This window comes from Genypterus blacodes, unplaced genomic scaffold (assembly GCF_046128005.1).
Source record: "Genypterus blacodes isolate CSIRO-AG114 ecotype Tasmania unplaced genomic scaffold, CSIRO-AGI_Gbla_v1 ptg000048l_1, whole genome shotgun sequence".
Lineage (NCBI taxonomy): Eukaryota > Metazoa > Chordata > Actinopteri > Ophidiiformes > Ophidiidae > Genypterus > Genypterus blacodes.
In genome coordinates, this window is record NW_027466861.1 from 3,524,912 (window position 1) to 3,543,205 (window position 18,294).

The 18,294-nt window shown below is 43.5% G+C and overlaps 3 protein-coding genes across 3 annotated transcripts; 1 reads left to right on the plus strand and 2 right to left on the minus strand.

The window, feature by feature from the left end:
- The first annotated feature begins 531 nt into the window (after positions 1-531).
- LOC143000435 (uncharacterized) lies at positions 532-10,194 on the plus strand. Its single transcript, XM_076149745.1, has 7 exons — positions 532-854; positions 1,940-4,240; positions 4,390-4,398; positions 7,658-8,310; positions 8,780-8,974; positions 9,083-9,305; positions 9,452-10,194. The coding sequence occupies exons 2-7, from the start codon at positions 1,992-1,994 to the stop codon at positions 9,642-9,644; spliced, it is 3,522 nt and encodes a 1,173-aa protein (XP_076005860.1). The 5' UTR covers positions 532-854; positions 1,940-1,991; the 3' UTR covers positions 9,645-10,194.
- Positions 10,195-11,085: 891 nt separating this feature from the next.
- Positions 11,086-12,537, minus strand: LOC143000588 (uncharacterized). The gene has a single exon (XM_076149964.1). The coding sequence runs from the start codon at positions 12,479-12,481 to the stop codon at positions 11,231-11,233; it is 1,251 nt and encodes a 416-aa protein (XP_076006079.1). The 5' UTR covers positions 12,482-12,537; the 3' UTR covers positions 11,086-11,230.
- Positions 12,538-13,700: 1,163 nt separating this feature from the next.
- LOC143000581 (uncharacterized) lies at positions 13,701-16,824 on the minus strand. The gene is made up of 2 exons (XM_076149958.1): positions 16,637-16,824; positions 13,701-16,197 (listed from the first exon to the last, which is right to left on the minus strand). Exon 2 carries the CDS (start codon positions 16,117-16,119, stop codon positions 13,951-13,953), a length of 2,169 nt encoding a protein of 722 aa, XP_076006073.1. The 5' UTR covers positions 16,120-16,197; positions 16,637-16,824; the 3' UTR covers positions 13,701-13,950.
- Between the last annotated feature and the right edge of the window lie 1,470 nt (positions 16,825-18,294).

The following is an 18,294-nucleotide window of genomic DNA, read 5'->3' on the forward strand; positions in this document are numbered from 1 at the left end:
AGATACTTACTGTGGTTACGTATCATTTTATTTATTTTGGATCGTTTGCTTCTCTTTGCGTCGCTGTCGATTTTGCAACCGACTATGACCTGGAATACAAGCAGAATTACATTCATTCCGTTTGTTTATGGCGCCAGCGCAAGGAAATACTGTCAGTGTGTGTTCCAGCTGAGATCACATGCGACTCTGCTGTTGTATCAGTATGACTGTCTTTAAATGCAACGCAAGTAACATAAAAATACAAAATGATTCGCGTTTGCATACAGCGACGTTAATTATGCACGTTATAGCTCGCCTCCTATTCGCATAAACGTCGGCGTGTCTTCCCGCCATTACAGTCTTGTAGCCCAGCAAATAGACAGAGCCGCACTTGACATATCTTTTAAAATATATTTTGAATGATACACAAATTTATATTTATTCCATTTAAAATAATGTTTAAGATTCGATGCACGTGTGTATGTGGTCCGAAATCTGCAGATGGAATTGATTATGTGGATTATATTTGTCTGTCTGTCACTCAGAAATGATGATAACGTTATTATGTGACTGATAACTTAAACTGAAAAGTAACAAGACTGAAGATAAGTTTTTGTAAAATGTTCCTTTTGAACCTTTGTTGGTGAATATGAAAACAGCAATCCAATAATAATTCAGTAAAACTAACTTAAACACGTCTCTGATTCACGGACCATCAGCACCGGTTCTCCTCAGGGCTGGGTTCTTTCCCCTCTGCTCTTCTCCTTGTATACCAACAACTGCACCTCCAGTCATCAGTCGGTCCAGCTCCTGTAGTTCGCGGACGACACCACCCTCATTGCACTCATCTCTGAAGGGGACGAGACCGCCTACAGGTGGGATAGTGATCAACTGGTGAAATGGTGCAGGCAAAACAATCTGGAGCTTATTGCTCTCAAGGCAAAGGAAATGGTTGTGGATTTTCGATTGAACAAAGCCTTACCCGCCCCCATCATTCTGTGTGAGTCCTTTCGCTTCCTGGGATCCATCATCTCCCAGGACCTCAAGTGGGAGCTCAATATCAGCTCCCCTGCAAAAAAGGTCAGCAGAGGATGTCCTTCCTGCTGCAGCTGAAGAAGTTCAACCTGCCAAAGACAATGATGGTGCACTTCTACTCTGCCATCGTTGAGTCCATCCTCACTTCCTTCATCACCATCTGGTTTGCTGCAGCCACTGCCAAGGACAAGGGCAGGATGCAGTGCATCATCCGCTGTGCAGAGAAGGTGGTCGGCTGCAACCTGCCGTCCCTCCAGGACCTGTACGCCTCCCTGACCCTGAGGCAGGCAGGCAAGATTGCGGCCGACCTCTCCCATCCCGGACACAAACTGTTTGAAATCCTCCCCTCTGGCAGGAGGCTGAGGTCCATCAGGACCAAAACCTCACGCCACAAAAACAGCTTCTTCCCCTCCACAAGGGGCCTGATCAGTGGGGTCGTCCAATGACCGAACAACCAGAACAATTTGTAACTTGCACACTTAATATCTTGCACAGTTTGCATCTTGCACCTTTTGGTTCGTCCTCTACTTATCTTTGCACTCTGACCCATTCAGTTACATTTTCTGTAAATAACGATGTATGTTTTATTCTAGATTTTAAGGTTTTTATTTTAGATTTACACTTTTGTTTTTTTTGCTCTTATGTTGATTGCACCAACTATCAAAACTAATTCCTTGTAAGTGAAAACCTACTTGGCAATAAAGCTCTTCTGATTCTGATTATTAGGTGATGAAGTATCAGCAATAAGCATAAGAGGCTACATTTGAAGTAAGATTGTCCATGACAATGACAATCTGTTATTGTATTAATGTATTTCAATGTATTTCATTGTTAAAGAAATAGAGGAAAAGGAAAGACTGAAAGCAATGTCTACAGTAAATAGTTCGCTTTAACCTGATATTAATTGTGCTCTTCATTGTTTCAGGTTCAGAATAAAAGAAATTCTAGACTGACACGGCAGAGGTGAAGGCAACGCTATGGAGGAAGAAACGAAAACGGCCGAAACTAGTCATGAAGATGCCGGAAGCTGCGAAGAGGAGTCTGGGGTTGATTTGCCCAACAACAGTCCCGCGCCAACTAAAAGAGGGCGGGGGAGGCCAAAGGGATCTAAGAAGCTGCAGGTGTGTGTCACAGATGTTAACCTGCTGGAGTTGCCGACCGGCATTTCCAACGGCGACTCCACGCTGTTGCAGAGAGGGAGAGGGCGTCCCAAAGGCGCCACATTGAAAAAAGAATCGGTGGCTGAAATCCCTCAGAGGGGGCGAGGGAGGCCAAAAGCGTCGAGCTCCGAAAAACTAGACTATGGTGAGGACAGTCCCGGGGCAGACCATTCTCCCAAGAAAAGAGGGAGGCCAAAAGGCTCTACAAAAAACAAGTCTGCTGCCAGTCAAGATGAACTTGAAGCAGACTTCACAAATGGTGATTCTGAGTCACCAAGAAAGACAAGCGGTTGTCCAAAAGGATCCACCAACATGAAGTGCAATGCAGAAACGAGCGGTGAAGAGGATGAAAGCAGTTCACCATCACCTAGAAAACGGGGTCGGCCAAAGGGCTCTCAGAAAAAACAACAAGAAGCAGAAGTCAGCAGTGAAGAGGAGTCAGGAGCTGATCTGTCTGATGGTAACGTAAGCTCACCGAAAAGAGGCAGACCGAAGAAGTCGGTGTCGAATGGAATGGTGACGCCATCTTCTAGAGGGAGAGGGCGTCCCAAAGGCGCCACATTGAAAAAAGAATCGGTAGTTGAGACGCCTCAGAGGGGGCGAGGGAGGCCAAAAGCGTCAAGTTCCAAGAATCTAGACTGTGGCGAGGACAGTCCCGTGGCAGACCATTCTCCCAAGAAAAGAGGGAGACCAAAAGGCTCTACAAAAAACAAGTCTGCTGCCAGTCAAAATGAACTGGAAGCAGACTTAACAAATAGTGATTCTGAGTCACCAAGAAAGACGAGCGGGCGTCCAAAAAGATCCACCAACATGAAGCGCAAGGCAGAAACGAGCGGTGAAGAGGATGAAAGCAGTTCACCATCACCTAGGAAACGGGGTCGGCCAAAGGGCTCTCCGAATAAGAAACACGAAACAGAAGTCAGCAGTGAAGAGGGAGGGAGGCGGCTGAGAAAAGCGAACAGTGAGAGAGGACAGCAACCAGAACAGATCACAGATGGCTCCCCAACAGCTAAAAGAGGAAGAGGTCGACCCAAAGGCTCCCTAAACAAGAAACCAGTGCACAGGAAGGTGGGCCGTCCCAAGAGAGTGACCGGCTCAACGGCCAGAATGGAAATGGCTCTGTCTTCCCCCAGAACAAAGCGAGGGAGACCAAGGAAATACCCATTACCATCACCAGAGGAGCTGAAGAAGCCAAAAGTGTGGAAGCCTCTGGGAAGACCGAGGAAGTATCCACGCATTGAATCTCCAGATCCGACCCCGACGGGTCCTCGCCGCAGCCGCGGTCGACCTCGCAAGTCAGACTCTAAGAGAGGCGCACACTTGCGCAAGAGTATGTCGTCAACCAGTCCTTCCTCCCCAAGCAGCCACAGCGACGAATCCCCGAGAAAACGAGGTCGGCCCAAGGGATCTGTGAAGAAAGAAGGCGGCACGCCCCTAAAAAGAGGTCGTCCCAAGGGCTCTGTCAATAAGAACAGAGCCGCCATGAGCCAAATGCAACAGGACAATACACTTCCTGTGAATTCAAAAGCGAGAGATGATTTATTCGCAGATGAGGACGAGCAGGAAGGAGAGCAGGCGGAGCATGACGGAGAGCAGGCGGAGCAAGATGTAGAGCAGGCGGGGCAAGACAGAGAGACTATGACCTCAGAGGGAGAGGAGCACACGGAGCAGGACGTAAGCTTTGGTGTTCTTGAAGGCTGTGACTTACCTGAGAGCACGGCGGCAGAAGTGGCTATCAATTCTCGCACAGTCCCACAATCCCAGAGAAGACGAGGCCGGCCCAAGGGATCTGTGAAGAAAGAAGGGGGCACGCCCCTAAAAAGAGGTCGTCCCAAGGGCTCCGTCAATAAGAACAGAGCTGCCATGAGCCAAACGCAACTCGACAATACACTTTCTGTGAATTCAAAAACGAGAGATGATTTATCTGCAGATGAGCAGGAAAGAGAACAGGCGGAGGAAAAGGCGGAGCATGAGGGTGAGCAGGCGGAGCAAGATGGAGAGCAGGCTGGGCAAGAGGCAGAGCAAGAAGGAGAGGCTATGACCTCAGGGGTAGAGGAGAACACATAGTCCATCATGGATCAGGGCGGAAGCTTTGGTGGCCTCAAAGGTTGTGACCTGCATTCTCGCACAGCACGAGAGCGACGCATTAACACTTTGTAGTGGCCGTCTCCAACGTAGAATACAGCCGTGTTGTGTTTTTAACCCGTGGTGTCAGTTGGTTAGCGTAGATGCAGCAGGTCCTCCTAACATGTTCATTTGATCTCACCGGGCTTCGGATGTCTCGGATGCCTTCACTGACACTGACACTTTTTATACCTTTCTGTCTCATCTGAGTACACCGACATGAAACCTTTTACTAGACATACTGATCAAGCATGTAGAGGGTATTACTGATTATTTTACAGTATTTAATTGAGCTCTTAGTTGTAGCGTCTGTGATATATTTTCATCTTAACACAGCAGTCGGGTCCCTCCGTTACTGGAAACGACCTGGGGAAGAGTGATTGTTAAACTGTTGTTTGATGGGGTTTGGGGTTAACGTCTAAATGATGTCATGAATTCTCAAAATCTCATGTCTGGGCTACGTTCAGACTGCAAAAACCTATGCGCTCAGTCACAGTGACGTTAATTAGCTTAACCAGAATTGCTGCCGTCGTCGTGGCTACCAACAGAACTAGGCCCCTCCCCCTGAGGTTTCAGCTCTGCCACCATGTTGCACAGCAATCACGGTTGCGCTCCAGCTGCTCCAGCGACTGTCAGCTGAGTTTGTCACCGAGGAGTCTTTGGTTTTGCTGTATCTTGTATGAATCGCTCCTGCTGGCATCCATTAATATTTTTTGGCAATGTTTTCAAACACAGGCTGGTTGCGATATGTCCCTTCAGGTTCTATTCCTCCACCAAAATGCCGTGTCACCGCTGCATTTTTCTTGTTTTTTGGGAGACACACCAGCATGAATGGATGACATAGGTGGAATAACGTAAAAAGTGGCATGAATTCTGATCCGACTGTTCAGACTGCCGCCATATTTTTCGCAATCAGATATCCAAATCAGTATCGGATTCTAATACAAGTCAAGTCAACTTATACTACATGTGGAAGTGACCCAAACCTGGCATGCACAGATCAGATTCCATGTAGGTTCTTTTGCTGTTCCCTGTCACATATGAGATCGAAATTCAGATCGGGGCCGCTTCATAGCTGCAGTCTAAACGTAGCCGTGTCATTTGTTTCGCCTTAATTGCCAAAGCTCTGAATTTACCATTCGTCACCTTAGTCACTCTCAGATTGACACATTCCTCGACAGAGCGAAAGCTGCCTTTAGACGCCGCGTCACCCTGAAGAGTTCCTCCTCCACCTGTACATCTGTTTTTCAGTTTGATTAACTTGTTACGTTGAGTTGCAGTAGTTTTATCTAGTTTGCTCTTTTCTCTAAATGTTTATCTGTAGCTGTGAAGCTTTTACGTTCTTGTTTTTTACTTGAACTGTCAGAAAATTTAAGTCATCTGTTCGGTGTTATTTCACAACTGTTCGTGTGACATTACATTACGATCATTTGGAAGACGCTTTTATCCAAAGCGACTGACATTACATTACCACCCTTCGCAGAGGGGGGAGCAATTGAGGATTCGGTGCCTTGCTCAGGGGCACCTCGGCAGGGGCTCGAACGGGCGACCCTCCGGTTCCCAAGCAGAAGCACTACCAACTGAGCCACTGCCTCCCTACCTGACCTGAAGCTGAAGTGAAGCTGAAGTGACCTGCTTCAGTCTGCTGCACTTATTTTTGTACATCCTTTACATCAATCATCCTTATTGATAATAACCCCTTTCTGGTTGGGTTTTCTGTGTGTGTTTTGAACAGAAGCCAATAATTTGTGAGATTATGGTATTGAAATAAAATGTCAATCTTTCCGTTTTATTTTTCACGGTGTGATGTTTGTTTGGTACGGATGCGTGTCCTTTTCGGGTCCTGATCCCTCTGATCGCTCACACAAACACACAGGCTGTGTTGAGACACTTAGACAATCATTCTCCAGGTTTCACAGCAGCTCCACCCTCACCTGTCCAGTTTGGTGACTTATGCGGCTGAGTAACCAAAACAGAGATCGCCTGTGTAATGCAAGAGGCCTCACTCCATTAGACAATCCAATTTATCTATTTGGTTTGTGATTTGGAGTTTATACATTAAGTATAAGAGTCATGTCTGACAGAACAACCGTCAGACAAAAACCCTTTTATTTATTTTCAGCTAACCTGCTGTTTGAATTTTTTTTACATGGAAAAATGTTTCAATTTCGTGTGAGAAGATGTAGCAGAGTGAAACCTCTTCGTGTTTGCCTCTTCTCTGCTGCGATAATGCAGCTAGTCACACCTGCCTGATAACTTCACTTCATTAACCAACTAAACCCGTCACATTTCCGCTTTCGGCCTAATTTACGGCTTGTTTACTCGCCGATGTGGCTGGATTCAGAACGGGTAAGTCCAACCGTTTCTCCAAAATTACTCCCGGTGTTAAACTGTCGCAAAGTTCGATTGAAAAAGCGGGTGAACGAGTTTAAAAACACCCTAAGTAACTCCCGACATGTCACGAAAGCGGACCTGAGTGAAGGCTGACCGCTCAAACAAGCGTTGGACTGTGACGTTTGATTCACTTGTGCCTGTTTTATTGATCAATCGGCTGTAAATGACCGTGAAAGTGACATAAAGCTTCACAACACGTGTGGCGCGGATGTAACACACACACACTCTCACACACACAAGTAAATATGGCATAACACTTAGGTTTCAGGAGAGAATGAATCATCTCAATGTTGTATTTTATAATGTAAACACCTGATCTGGTATCTTGGTGCCGGCAGACTTTGGGCTTAAGGGCAAAGTTCATCCAGTTTCATGAGATAAAGTTCTCACTATAATTCGCAGCCATGTTTGTATTCGTTCACACTGGAACCTTTTCCTGGTTTGTGTGTGTGTGTGTGTGTGTTAGGTATCTACATTCTTGCATATTTCACAAGATGTTACATGTTTTTGTGTTTACGCAGACATTTCAGTTTTAAAATTTCTCAGGAAATATATGTTTGTTTATATTGTAGTTTTAGTTTTGTGGACTTTATCTAGTTTATTATTCTGTTGATAGACTGAAGTTGTGGTGGATATAAATAAGCATTAAGTATTCATGACATCAGAGTTACTCAAAAATCATGTTCACCATTCATATATACTGTACATGTTTACCACTTTTTCAGGTGAGCTTTACCTGTGTACTGTCATGTTGATGATACAAAACACTCAAACACACCAGGGATTTGCTCGGGTGTATGCTGAAGGAAATTTCACCTTTGACCTTTGTTGAGGATATTGATTTGATCACAATTTCAATGTTTTTGCCTTCTCAGATGACTTTGGAAAATGAGTTTTAGCCACTGGACGAAGAAGAAGAACTAACTGTCAGATTTTGACAGTGCAACATTTCTTCACCCCAGATAAGAAAAGTCAACTGTGCCAAGAATGTCCGACCCAAGTGAGTTCATCCCAGAATCAGCTGATGCGGCTCCATCGCCTGCTTCAGCTGCACAGCCTCAGGTATTAGAAGGTGACCTACTGGGTTTAGAGAGAAAAACTCCTGACGAAAAGCCTGACGGAGAAAAGGAAGTGGTTGTTTTGGAGCCGGCCACTCTGCCGTGGCCCGGAGACAAAGACAAGGTGGACACAGATGATGGAGTGTGGTCAGAGAAAGGAGGGTCGGAGCAGGAGGAGACCACGGCGACGAGCGGAGGAAGCCAGGAGCTGTCGGAGGATCAGAGCAAGACCGAGAGCGACAGAAAGAGACAGAGCAAGTGGAGGGAGAGCATGCCAGAGGGGGAGAAATGGAGGGATGATGAGATCGAGGTCGAGCGGGAACGTAAAGGGGACGGCTCACTCGCAGATGATGAAGAGGAGGAGGAGGAGGAGGAAGAACTGTCCAATTGGATGCCAGAGAAGGCTGCGCTGGTTTTCACTCCACAAGTCAAGATAGTGCATCGTTCCAGCAAAGAGCTCCTGGAGGAGAAGGGACCCTTCATCGAGAAGGAGGTGGAGCCAGAGCTGAGCTCAGCTGTCCAGCTTTACCCAGAATGGACGGATCAGGAATACGAACACTGTGAGTGCAGCACGCAAACAGAGCAGCTGTCTGGCTGATGTTTACTCAAATAATTTATAATCCTAACCACATAATCACTTTGTTTAAGTGTAAATGCCTTAGACCGACAGATTTGTACCTTTTTTATACAGTCATTGCTTTCACTTATAGGGCACTTTGCTAACCCTTAACTCTATTATGCGGTTTGTTGGTATTCATCCGAGTCGTTGTGCAGTAAATGCTTGAATTAATTTATTGGTGAGGATCACGTTGACCTTATTTTGGCTGTAAATCTTGTTGAGCTGCAGGTGGATTGAATTACTGTGCACATTTTTAGATTCTCTCGTTAATCAGATGTAATCACAGGTCTTGACGTCTGTCTCACTCATCTTTAGTGTCTCCCTGTCACCATACTTGACGGTTCTGGCCGTTATAGATGCTTATACACAAACACACACATGAACGCTTCTTGCCTTCTTTACTTTGTCAGATACACGTGACAATTCGTGCTGTGAAAAAGTCAAGCTGGCTCTGGCCACAGCAGCCTCGGCGGTCCTCTTCCCCCTCCTGGTGTGGGGAGGTTACGCTCTCCTACCCTTCGACGCTCCACTGCTCAATAGTGCCCCCCTCAGGCTGGTATACTCACTACGCTGCTCCTTCTTCGCCATCATCCCCATCGTGTTGGGTAAGACAATGATCACACTTGATTAGGGAAGGACACTACACAACAACATCACCTGACTCTCGCTGTGTGTGTGTGTTTCTCTGTGTGTGTGTGTGTGTGTGTGTGTAGGTCTGTTGGTGCAGGGCGTGGCCAGGCTGCGTTACAGTGAACTGACTCCCCTCTATGAAGGGAAGGTGAAGAGCAAAGAGGTGGCCGTACACTGGCACTACGTCAACGATTCGCTGGCCCTCTTCCTCTTCTACTTCCTGCAGCTTGCTGTCATGGCAACCTACATCGACCAGGACCTCCTTAAACTGGTGCCGCTGCTCACCATCATATTTGTTTTTGGCAGGTGAGAGCGCGTTGACGGAAGCAGGTGTTTCATGCACCAAAACCAGAAAGTATGTCCGTATCTGTGTGTGTGCGGGTGTAAATTTAATATAAAAGTTGGTGTGTGTGTTCACTTGTGTGCTGCTTGTGTTCCTTGGCGCTCTGCAGGCTGATCTACTGGCTGTGTCTCTCACTGGGTAGCAGCGTGAGAGGATTTGGCTTCGGCTTCTCTTTCTTCCCCACGCTGGCCATGCTGGGTGTCAACCTGTACTATGTCAGCACATCGCTCGGACAGAGTTCCGTGTTTGACGTCGAGCAGCCCACGACTGCTCCTTCTTCCAGGCAGGGTTGGTGGGGTTAAAGGTCGCCACCCCAAGCTCCTGTTAACATCTCTATTATTTCGAAAAGCAGCAGATTTAATGTGCAGGTTTGTGATTGTGTGTCTGCTGAATGCACTTAATAATGTAAATCTCTTTCACTGAAGTAAATATTTGAAGGTATGTTGGATATGGGACATGATTTGTAAAGTAGAATATATTGTAATTAATAACTACTATTGCATACAAAGTTTTTAATATTTCGGTTACTGTTTCTTACACTTTTTTATAGATTCTTGTCTATTTTATAAATGTTAATGCTATATTAAGCTAATACTATACAGAGACTGTTAAATGCATCTACAGAGCTTTTAACTGATGAAAGGTTTGTTTACAGCAGCATTGTTTCTTTTTAATGATCTTTATTAACTTTAGTTAGTAGTAACTTTGATCACTATTGGGTCAAGTTCAGTAAAGCTGTAAATCAAATGCTGACTCATGTTGAGCTACAGGTTCAGGACTGATATTAGACAAATTAAACACATTTTGTTAAATCAGTAGAAATTTCAATAAAAACTGATGTCTGAACTGTCACTCAAATACTGTGAATTTACCAAAGACAAAAATTATTTCACAGTATTTTATTTTGACAGGAACTGGAACCAGGACCGCTTCGCTGGCACATTAGAGTGCAATGCTGTAACCTCCTGCGCCACAGTTCAAACAAACAAACACATCGACTCTGAGGGCTTTTCACTCTTTGCTTGTGAGCTTGACTTTGAAAATAAACTGTGAGCCCTTAAACTTGGACAAGCACAGGATTTAAACTCGCCACATTGCGCCCATTGTACCAGCATTCATCCTGGTGAGCCAATTGTCAGGTGATATTTTCTTTTCAGTTGTGGCTGGTGATACTTAAAGTTCTGAACAAATGTCAAACAAATGAGTGCAGTAACAGGTTTTGAACCCGCATTCTTGTGGTCATGGAGCAGCAGCTTTCAAAGAATAGATGATGACTATTAAAGGCAACAAAGAACAAAACTCGGAAACAAACTGCTTGTGGTGTTCACCATTTACAAAACTACACAACGACGAAATAAGAACAAAAACTACTTTGACAGTAAGGCCATTTATTTTCATTAATCCCCATAATACAGCTCTCAACAACTCAAGTAATCGGTAGTCAAATATTTTTTGACCGACATCAAACATCAAGTTGAGAATTATCCTATTGAGCCAAACGGTAATTATGCTTTACCATCTTTACAACGGACCACAAACTCACAACCTTGTGATCACCAACCATCAGCTTCACTTGCTCATTATATTATTCTTCACAATGAAATCTGATGTTTTAATATGTCAGTCCGATTCAACAAGATCAACAAATATTAAGAACTTGCAACAAGTAAAAATTTTACTTTTTAACAGTAAGCAGCATTTTGAAATCAGATCTGTTTTGTTTAGTTAAGTGATCTGAGTAAAGGAATAATGCACCGGCCACCACAATAGCTGATTATACAAACACAAGCTTTTCCATAGAATGTTTTTGTGTGAAAGGGAAATGATGGACTCTTGTGGGTTGGGCAGGTAGGTGCATGAAAATGAAGTTCTCATGTTCGATTACAATTTAAATATCTAACTGGTTCAGGGGTTTCTCTGCTGTATGGACTCCCATGTGTTTCTGCTGATGCGTCTTCTGCTTAAATCCTTTCCCGCAAACACTGCAGCTAAATGGTCTCTCACCTGTATGGACTATCACATGTCCTTGTAAAGTTGCCTGTTTCTTAAATTCTTTCCCACAAACACTGCATCCAAATGGTTTCTCTCCCGTGTGAACTCTCATGTGTTCCTTCTGATGTGATCGCTGCTTAAAATCTTTTCCACAAACACTGCAACTAAATGGTTTCTCTCCAGTGTGAACTCTCAAATGTTTATTGAAATACGACTGACGTTTGAAATGTTTCCCACAAACACTGCAACTAAATGGTTTCTCCTCGGTGTGGATTCCCATGTGTTCCTTTTGATGTGACTGCTGATTAAATCCTTTCCCACAAACACTGCAACTAAACGGTTTCTCTCCCGTGTGGACTCTAACGTGTCTCTTGAGATCTAATTTTCTCTCAAATTCCTTCCCACAAGCAATACAGCTAAATGTTTTCTCTTCTGTGTGACTTCTCATGTGTTTCTTCTGATGTAATCGGTGCTTAAATTCCTCCCCACAAACACTGCAACTAATAGTTTTCTCTCCTGTGTGGATTCTCATATGTCTCCTGAGATCTAATCTTCTCTTAAATTCTTTCCCACAAACACTGCAGCTGAATGGTTTCTCTCCTGAGTGGATTATCATATGGCCTTTGAGATGCGTCTGTTGTTTAAATCCTTTCCCGCAAACACTGCAACCAAATGGTTTATCTCCTGTGTGGACTCTGGCGTGATCATCTAGATGCCTCTGCTGTTTAAATCCTTTCCCACAGGCGATGCAATTAAATGGTCTCTCTCCTGTATGGAGTCTCGAGTGTTCCTGAAGATGTGTCTGCTGCTTAAATGCTTTCCCACAGATATAGCAACCAAAAGGTCGATCTCCTGTGTGGACTCTCATGTGTCTGTTAAAATGTGTCTGTCGCTTAAATGTTTTCTCACAAACACTGCAACAAAATTTCTCTCCTGTCTTTGAATCTTCATTGTCAGGTTCAGAATCTGATAACGGCTCCTGCCAATGGTCACCACTGCTTTCAGCTTCAGCTTCAGGTTCAGAACAGCCTGAGGTCTCATTGTCACTCATTGGTTGTAAATTACAAGATGGATCCAAGTTACAGTCTGTTTCTAATTGTCCACAGTCCTCTCCATCAACTTCTATTTTCATCTCTTTAGCTGACATGTTGGTTTGTGGCTCTGCGTCTTTATTCGCCTTGGTTTGGCTTTGATGAAGTTGTGAGGAGTTTACGTCTTTTCACTAGAAAAGACGTAAACAGGACCCGAGTGATGTCATCCTCCTCTAGCTCCTCTTTCTGTCTGGTCCATTCTTCGTCCTGTTCTTTTTTAATGTGTGTGAGCTCTGGATGCTGCTGCTCCATACTGGAGGCTAAATAACAGCTGATCACCATCAGAGGTCAGGGACTGAAATACAGATAAATAATAGTTGTTTGGAACACATCAGGTTCAAATGTTATGAGGTCATTTATTCTTGAGTGAACAGTGTTGTCCTATAACCAGAAGAGTAGAACGTTTGACTTGTGAGTTATTGAGTCCAGCAATGCAAATATGTTGTCAAAGTAACCACAGACAAAAATCTACGTTTCCATTTGTTCCGTGAGTAATTTAAAGATGGTAGGTTCAGAGAACATTCGCTTGTTGTTGATGTGCTTGTGAGTAAATGTTTCATGAATGAAGGCGAGGAGACAAACCTCAGCTACCGAGGTGAGCTTGGTTGTCGGAGTCTCTGGGTGCCAGGCTCCATTCGGTTTCTGCCACTGTGACGTTATTTTGCACCGGGTTTGTCATGTACGTGGAGGTTGTGGGCGAAAATGTGTCCAACGGTTTCAATAAGACAAAAACGAGGAGCAAGTTTCCAGTTGTTAGTGACAGCCAACTGCCGCCATGTCGAATCCCACATTCATGACAAAATCTCGCGATACTTAAAGCGCCATCTCCTTTGAATCAAAACAAGCTTCAGACTGAAACAGAGAGATGGAACATAAACGAAGACAACAAAGAGCTGAAACTGGAGATATAATATACAATATGAATCTTCGAAATGACTAGGAATGGTAAATAAATATAGTGGAGTAAATAAAATGTAATCCTCTGAAATAGAGCAGATACAAAGTGCTGTTTCCTTTGCTTTCTTATGAAATCAGTCAGGAGAAGGAAACACTGAACCCCTCTGCAAACTGCAATCTACAAAGTAACAAAAATCCTCAGAATTGTTACATTAAGTTTGTTAATTATTATATAAAATATTGTAAAGCATAAGCAATCTGGATAGGATTTCAAAAGCCTTTGATACTTTGGCACAACCAACACTAATCCCAGTAACATACACAATTTCTATGTATGCAGAAACTGTACATAATTTTTGAAGCATTTAGAAACAAATTTAGTGCTGACACACTTTGCACAGTCAAATATCAGGAGTTTGTGTGCTCACAGTGGAAGACACAGAACAACAGAAATTCACCAAGTTGTCCTTTCTGCTTTATTTATTCATTTATGATGTATTTATTTACTTTAAATACAAAATATATCTGGAGTTGTCATCTTCACTGGCCTAAACACTTAAACCGACATTTCACAAAAGCAGAGCAAATCTCTTAAATTGAATAACTGAACAGAACATAGGACAACCTGTCAGTCATGAATCATAACACTGACTACAAGGTTTTGAGTCGAATTACCATCACCTGATGCAAGTTTATCACAACTAAATTGTTTCTCTGCTGTATGGACTCTCATGTGTTTCTGCTGATGTGTCTTCTGCTTAAATCCTTTCCCACAAACACTGCAGCCAAATGGTCTCTCACCTGTATGGACTCTCACGTGTCCTTGTAAAGTTGCCTGTTTCTTAAATTGTTTCCCACAAACACTGCATCCAAATGGTTTCTCTCCTGTGTGAACTCTCATGTGTTCCTTCTGATGTGATCGCTGTTTAAACTCTTTCCCACAAACCGTGCAACTAAATGGTTTCTCTCCTGTGTGAACTTGCATGTGTTTCTTGAAAGCTGACTGATGCTTAAAGTCTTTCCCACAAACACTGCAAGTAAAAGGCTTCTCTTTCATGTGAACTCTAGTGTGTTGCTTGACATCTAACTGGCTCTCAAATCTTTCCCCACAAAAACTGCAACTAAATGGGTTAGCCCCTGTGTGAACGCTCATGTGTTTCTTACGTTCAAACTGTCTCTGAAATGTTTTCCCACAAACACTGCAACTAAAGGGTTTTTCTCCAGTGTGGACTCTAAGATGTTCTTTTCTATGTGACTGATGCTTAAATCCTTTCCCACAAATGCCACAAACAAATGGTTTCTCTGCTGTGTGCACTCTCATGTGTTGCTTGAAATTTGATTGGCGCTTAAAACATTTCCCACAAATGCCACAAACAAATGGTTTCTCTGCTGTGTGCACTCTCATGTGTTGCTTGAAATTTGATTGGCGCTTAAAACCTTTCCCACAAACACTGCAATTGAATGGTGTCTCTTCTATATGAACTACCATGTGTCTCTTCTGTTGTGCCTGCAGCTTGAAACCTTTCCCACACACAGTGCAACAAAATGGTTCCTCTACTGTGTGAACTCCCATGTGTTTCTTACGTTCAAACTGCCTCTGAAAGTTTTTCCCACAAACTAAACAACTAAATGGCTTCTCTCCCGTATGGACTCTAATATGCTCCTTTTGATGTGACTGCTGCTTAAATCCTTTCCCACAAATGTCACAAACAAATGGTTTCTCTGCTGTGTGCACTCTCATGTGTTGCTTGAAATTTGACCGACGCTTGAATCCTTTTCCACAAAGAGTGCAACTAAATGGTTTCTCTTCTGTATGAACTACCATATGTTCCTTCTGTTGTGCCTGCTGCTTAAACCCTTTCCCACACACAGTGCAACTAAATGGTTTCTCTCCTGTGTGGATTCTCATGTGTCTCTTGAGATCCAACATTCTCTCAAATCCCTTCCCACAAACACTACAACTAAATGGTTTTGTTCCTGTATGGATGCTCATGTGTTTTTTCTGATGTGACTGCAGCTTAAATTCTTTCCCACAAATTCCACAAAAAAACTGTTTCTCTATTTTGTGCTTTCTCATGTGTATTTTAAGATCAAATGTTCTCTCCCAACCCTTCCCACATACACTGCAAATAAATGGGCTCTCTCCTGGGTGGGCTTTCATGTGTCCCTTTAGATGGTTCTGCTCTTTAAATCCTTTCCCACAAATTCGGCAACCAAATGGTCTCTGTCCTGTGTGGACTCTCATGTGTCTGTTGAAGTTTGGCTGACTGTTAAATCTTTTTCCACAAACACCACAGCTAAATGGTTTCTCTCCTGTGTGGATTCTAAGGTGGTCTTGTAGATGGGATTGTCTCTTAAACCTTTTCCCACAAATGCTGCAAAAAAATGGTTTCTCTCCAGTGCTTGAATCTACGTTGTCAGATTCAGTATCTGATAATGGCTCCTGCCAATGGTCACCACCAATTTCAGCTTCGGCTTCACAACTGCCTGGTGTCTCATTGTCACTCGTCGGTTGTAAATGACAAACTTGATCTAAGTCTGACCCAACACAGTCCCCTCCATCAACTTCTACTTCAATCTCAGTTGACATGATGGCTTCTGACTGTTCTTTGGGCTCAATTTGGCTTTGGTGACACTGTGAGGAGGGAGAATTCTCTTCTTCACTTTCAACTTTCACCGTAAAAGAAGTAAACTGGAGCTGAGTGATGTCAGGCTCCTCCAGCTCCTCTTTCTGTCTGGTCCATTCTTCCTCCTGCTCTTCTTTAATGTGTGGGGGTCCTGGATGCTGCTGCTCCATACTTGGGGCTTCACTCTCACTGCTCAGGGAGAACCTCTTCTGTGCTCACAAAAATGTTCTCACCATCGGTAGGGCAGTCTGAAACACATACAAATAATATAAGACTGTGATTTTCAGAGTTGTTATCAGGTTTTTTTGGTCTACCAAGTTGTTGTTGTCTTATTCTTGTGCTGATGCCTTTAACTCTTCCTCAGTGGGTGTAAGCAAAGCGATGCAACGTAACGTTTTAAGGAAAATAAAGTTTGAAGCTTCGAGCCTCCATCATCGCAATGTGACAAATACTTTATTTGTGCTTTAAGAACGTTTGGCTTCTGAGCTATTTCTTCCGGAAGTGCGATTATGGGGCTATAATTGAACATTGCTCCGTGAGAGGTTGTAAGGTATCTAGGTAAGGTTGTCGTTCCTTTGTGTTGTGTTGTGTTGTGTTGCAAGTAAGCAACACATCAAGCAGTGTAAACCGGAGCGGACATCTTTTATTTCTGTCTAATGTTGCATGGATGATGGCGAGGGGACAAACCTTAGTCACCGAGGTCTCCAGGCGCCAGGCTCCATTCTGTTTCTGCCACTGTGACGTTACTCTCCTCCGGGTTCGTCATATACGTGGAGGTTGTGGGTGAAAATGTGTCCGAAGGTTTGAATGAAGCCAAAAGAAAGAGCAAGTTTCCAATTGTTGTTAGTGACAGCCGGCTGCCACCATGTTGGATCCCGCAGTTATGACAAAATCTCGCGATACTTAAAGCGCCATCTCCTTCGAGTCAAAACAAGCTTTGGACTGAAACACAGAGAGAGATGGATCATAAACGAAGACAACAAAGAGCTGAAGCTAGAGATATCATATATAATGTGAATCTTCAAAATGACTAGGAATGGTAAATAAATATAGTGCAGTAAAGGAAATGTAATCTTAGCTGTTTATGTTTGTGCCACAGAGCTGAATATTATACAGAAACTGTTGAATGCATTTACAGAACTTTTTAATGAACAAAGGTTTACAGCCTCATGAAGTTCTTTTCTTTTCTTTTCTTTTCTTTTCTTTCCTTTTTATTTATCTTTATAATACAGAGAAATTTCATCACTATTGGGTTATCAATGATGATGCCCAACTCTGACAACTCTGTGAATGACAAATGAGATCTTAGAAAAAGGGAAAATGCTGTTTCCTTTCCTTTCAGCCTTTGGTACTTCAGCACAACCAAAACCTTTGCACCATTGCTATAGACTTCCAGTAACATCTGTGCATTCGGTCTAAACAAGTTTATCATTACCAACCCCTCGTTTCTCTCCTGCGTGGACTGCCATATGTTTTTGCTGATGTGTCTTCTGTTTGAACCCTTTCCCACAGATACTGCAACTAAACGGCTTCTCTCCTGTATGAACTTTCACGTGTTCCTTCTGATGTGACCGCTGCTTAAATCCCATGATGCTTGAACTTTGACTGATCTTTAAATCCTTTCCCACAAACACCACAACTAACAGATATTTATTCTATGTGAACTCTCATGTGTTCCCTTTATTGGGCCTGTGGCGTGAAACCTTTGCCACAACGATTTCTCCAATGTGAATTCTCATGTGTCTCTTGCGTTCTAATTGTCTCTCAAACCTTTTCCCACAAACACTGCAACTAAATGGCCTCTCTCCGGTGTGGACTTTCATGTATTCTTTCTGACGTGGTCGCTGTTTAAACCCTTTCCCAAGGACACTGCAACTAAATAGTTCGTCTGTGGCTTCTCATGTGTACCTTGAGATCTGATGTTCTCCCAAAACCTTTCCAACAAATTGTGCACATAAATGGGCTCTCTCCTGGATGGACTCTCATGTGTCCTTTTAGATTGGTCTGATCCTTAAAAATGTTTCCACAAACATGGCAATTATATGGTCTCTCTCCTGTGTGGACTCTCATGTGTCGGTTGAAATTTGACCGACTGTTAAATCTTTTCCCACAAACACTGCAACTAAATGGTTTCTCTCCTGTGTGGATTCTCTTGTGGTCCTGTAAGTGCGACAGTCTCTTGAATCTTTTCCCACAAATGCTACAACAGAATGGTTTCTCTCCAGTCTTGGAATCTTCATTGTCAAGTTCAGAATCTGATAATGGCTCCTGCCAATAGTCACCAGTCCTTACAGCTCCAGGTTCACAACAGCCTGGTGTGTCATCGTCACTAATTGGTTGCAAAT

What these genes read in the sequence shown, in the direction of transcription:
- LOC143000588 (XM_076149964.1), bottom strand. Translation starts at nt 12,481, where the DNA reads ATGTCAGCTAAAGAGATGAAAATAGAAGTTGATGGAGAGGACTGTGGA.
- LOC143000581 (XM_076149958.1), bottom strand. Translation starts at nt 16,119, where the DNA reads ATGGAGCAGCAGCATCCAGGACCCCCACACATTAAAGAAGAGCAGGAG.
- LOC143000435 (XM_076149745.1), top strand. Translation starts at nt 1,992, where the DNA reads ATGGAGGAAGAAACGAAAACGGCCGAAACTAGTCATGAAGATGCCGGA. An exon ending in CATCATCCCCATCGTGTTGG is followed by an intron (nt 8,975 to 9,082) that starts GTAAGACAATGA and finishes GTGTGTGTGTAG; the next exon opens with GTCTGTTGGTGCAGGGCGTG. An exon ending in ATCATATTTGTTTTTGGCAG is followed by an intron (nt 9,306 to 9,451) that starts GTGAGAGCGCGT and finishes GGCGCTCTGCAG; the next exon opens with GCTGATCTACTGGCTGTGTC.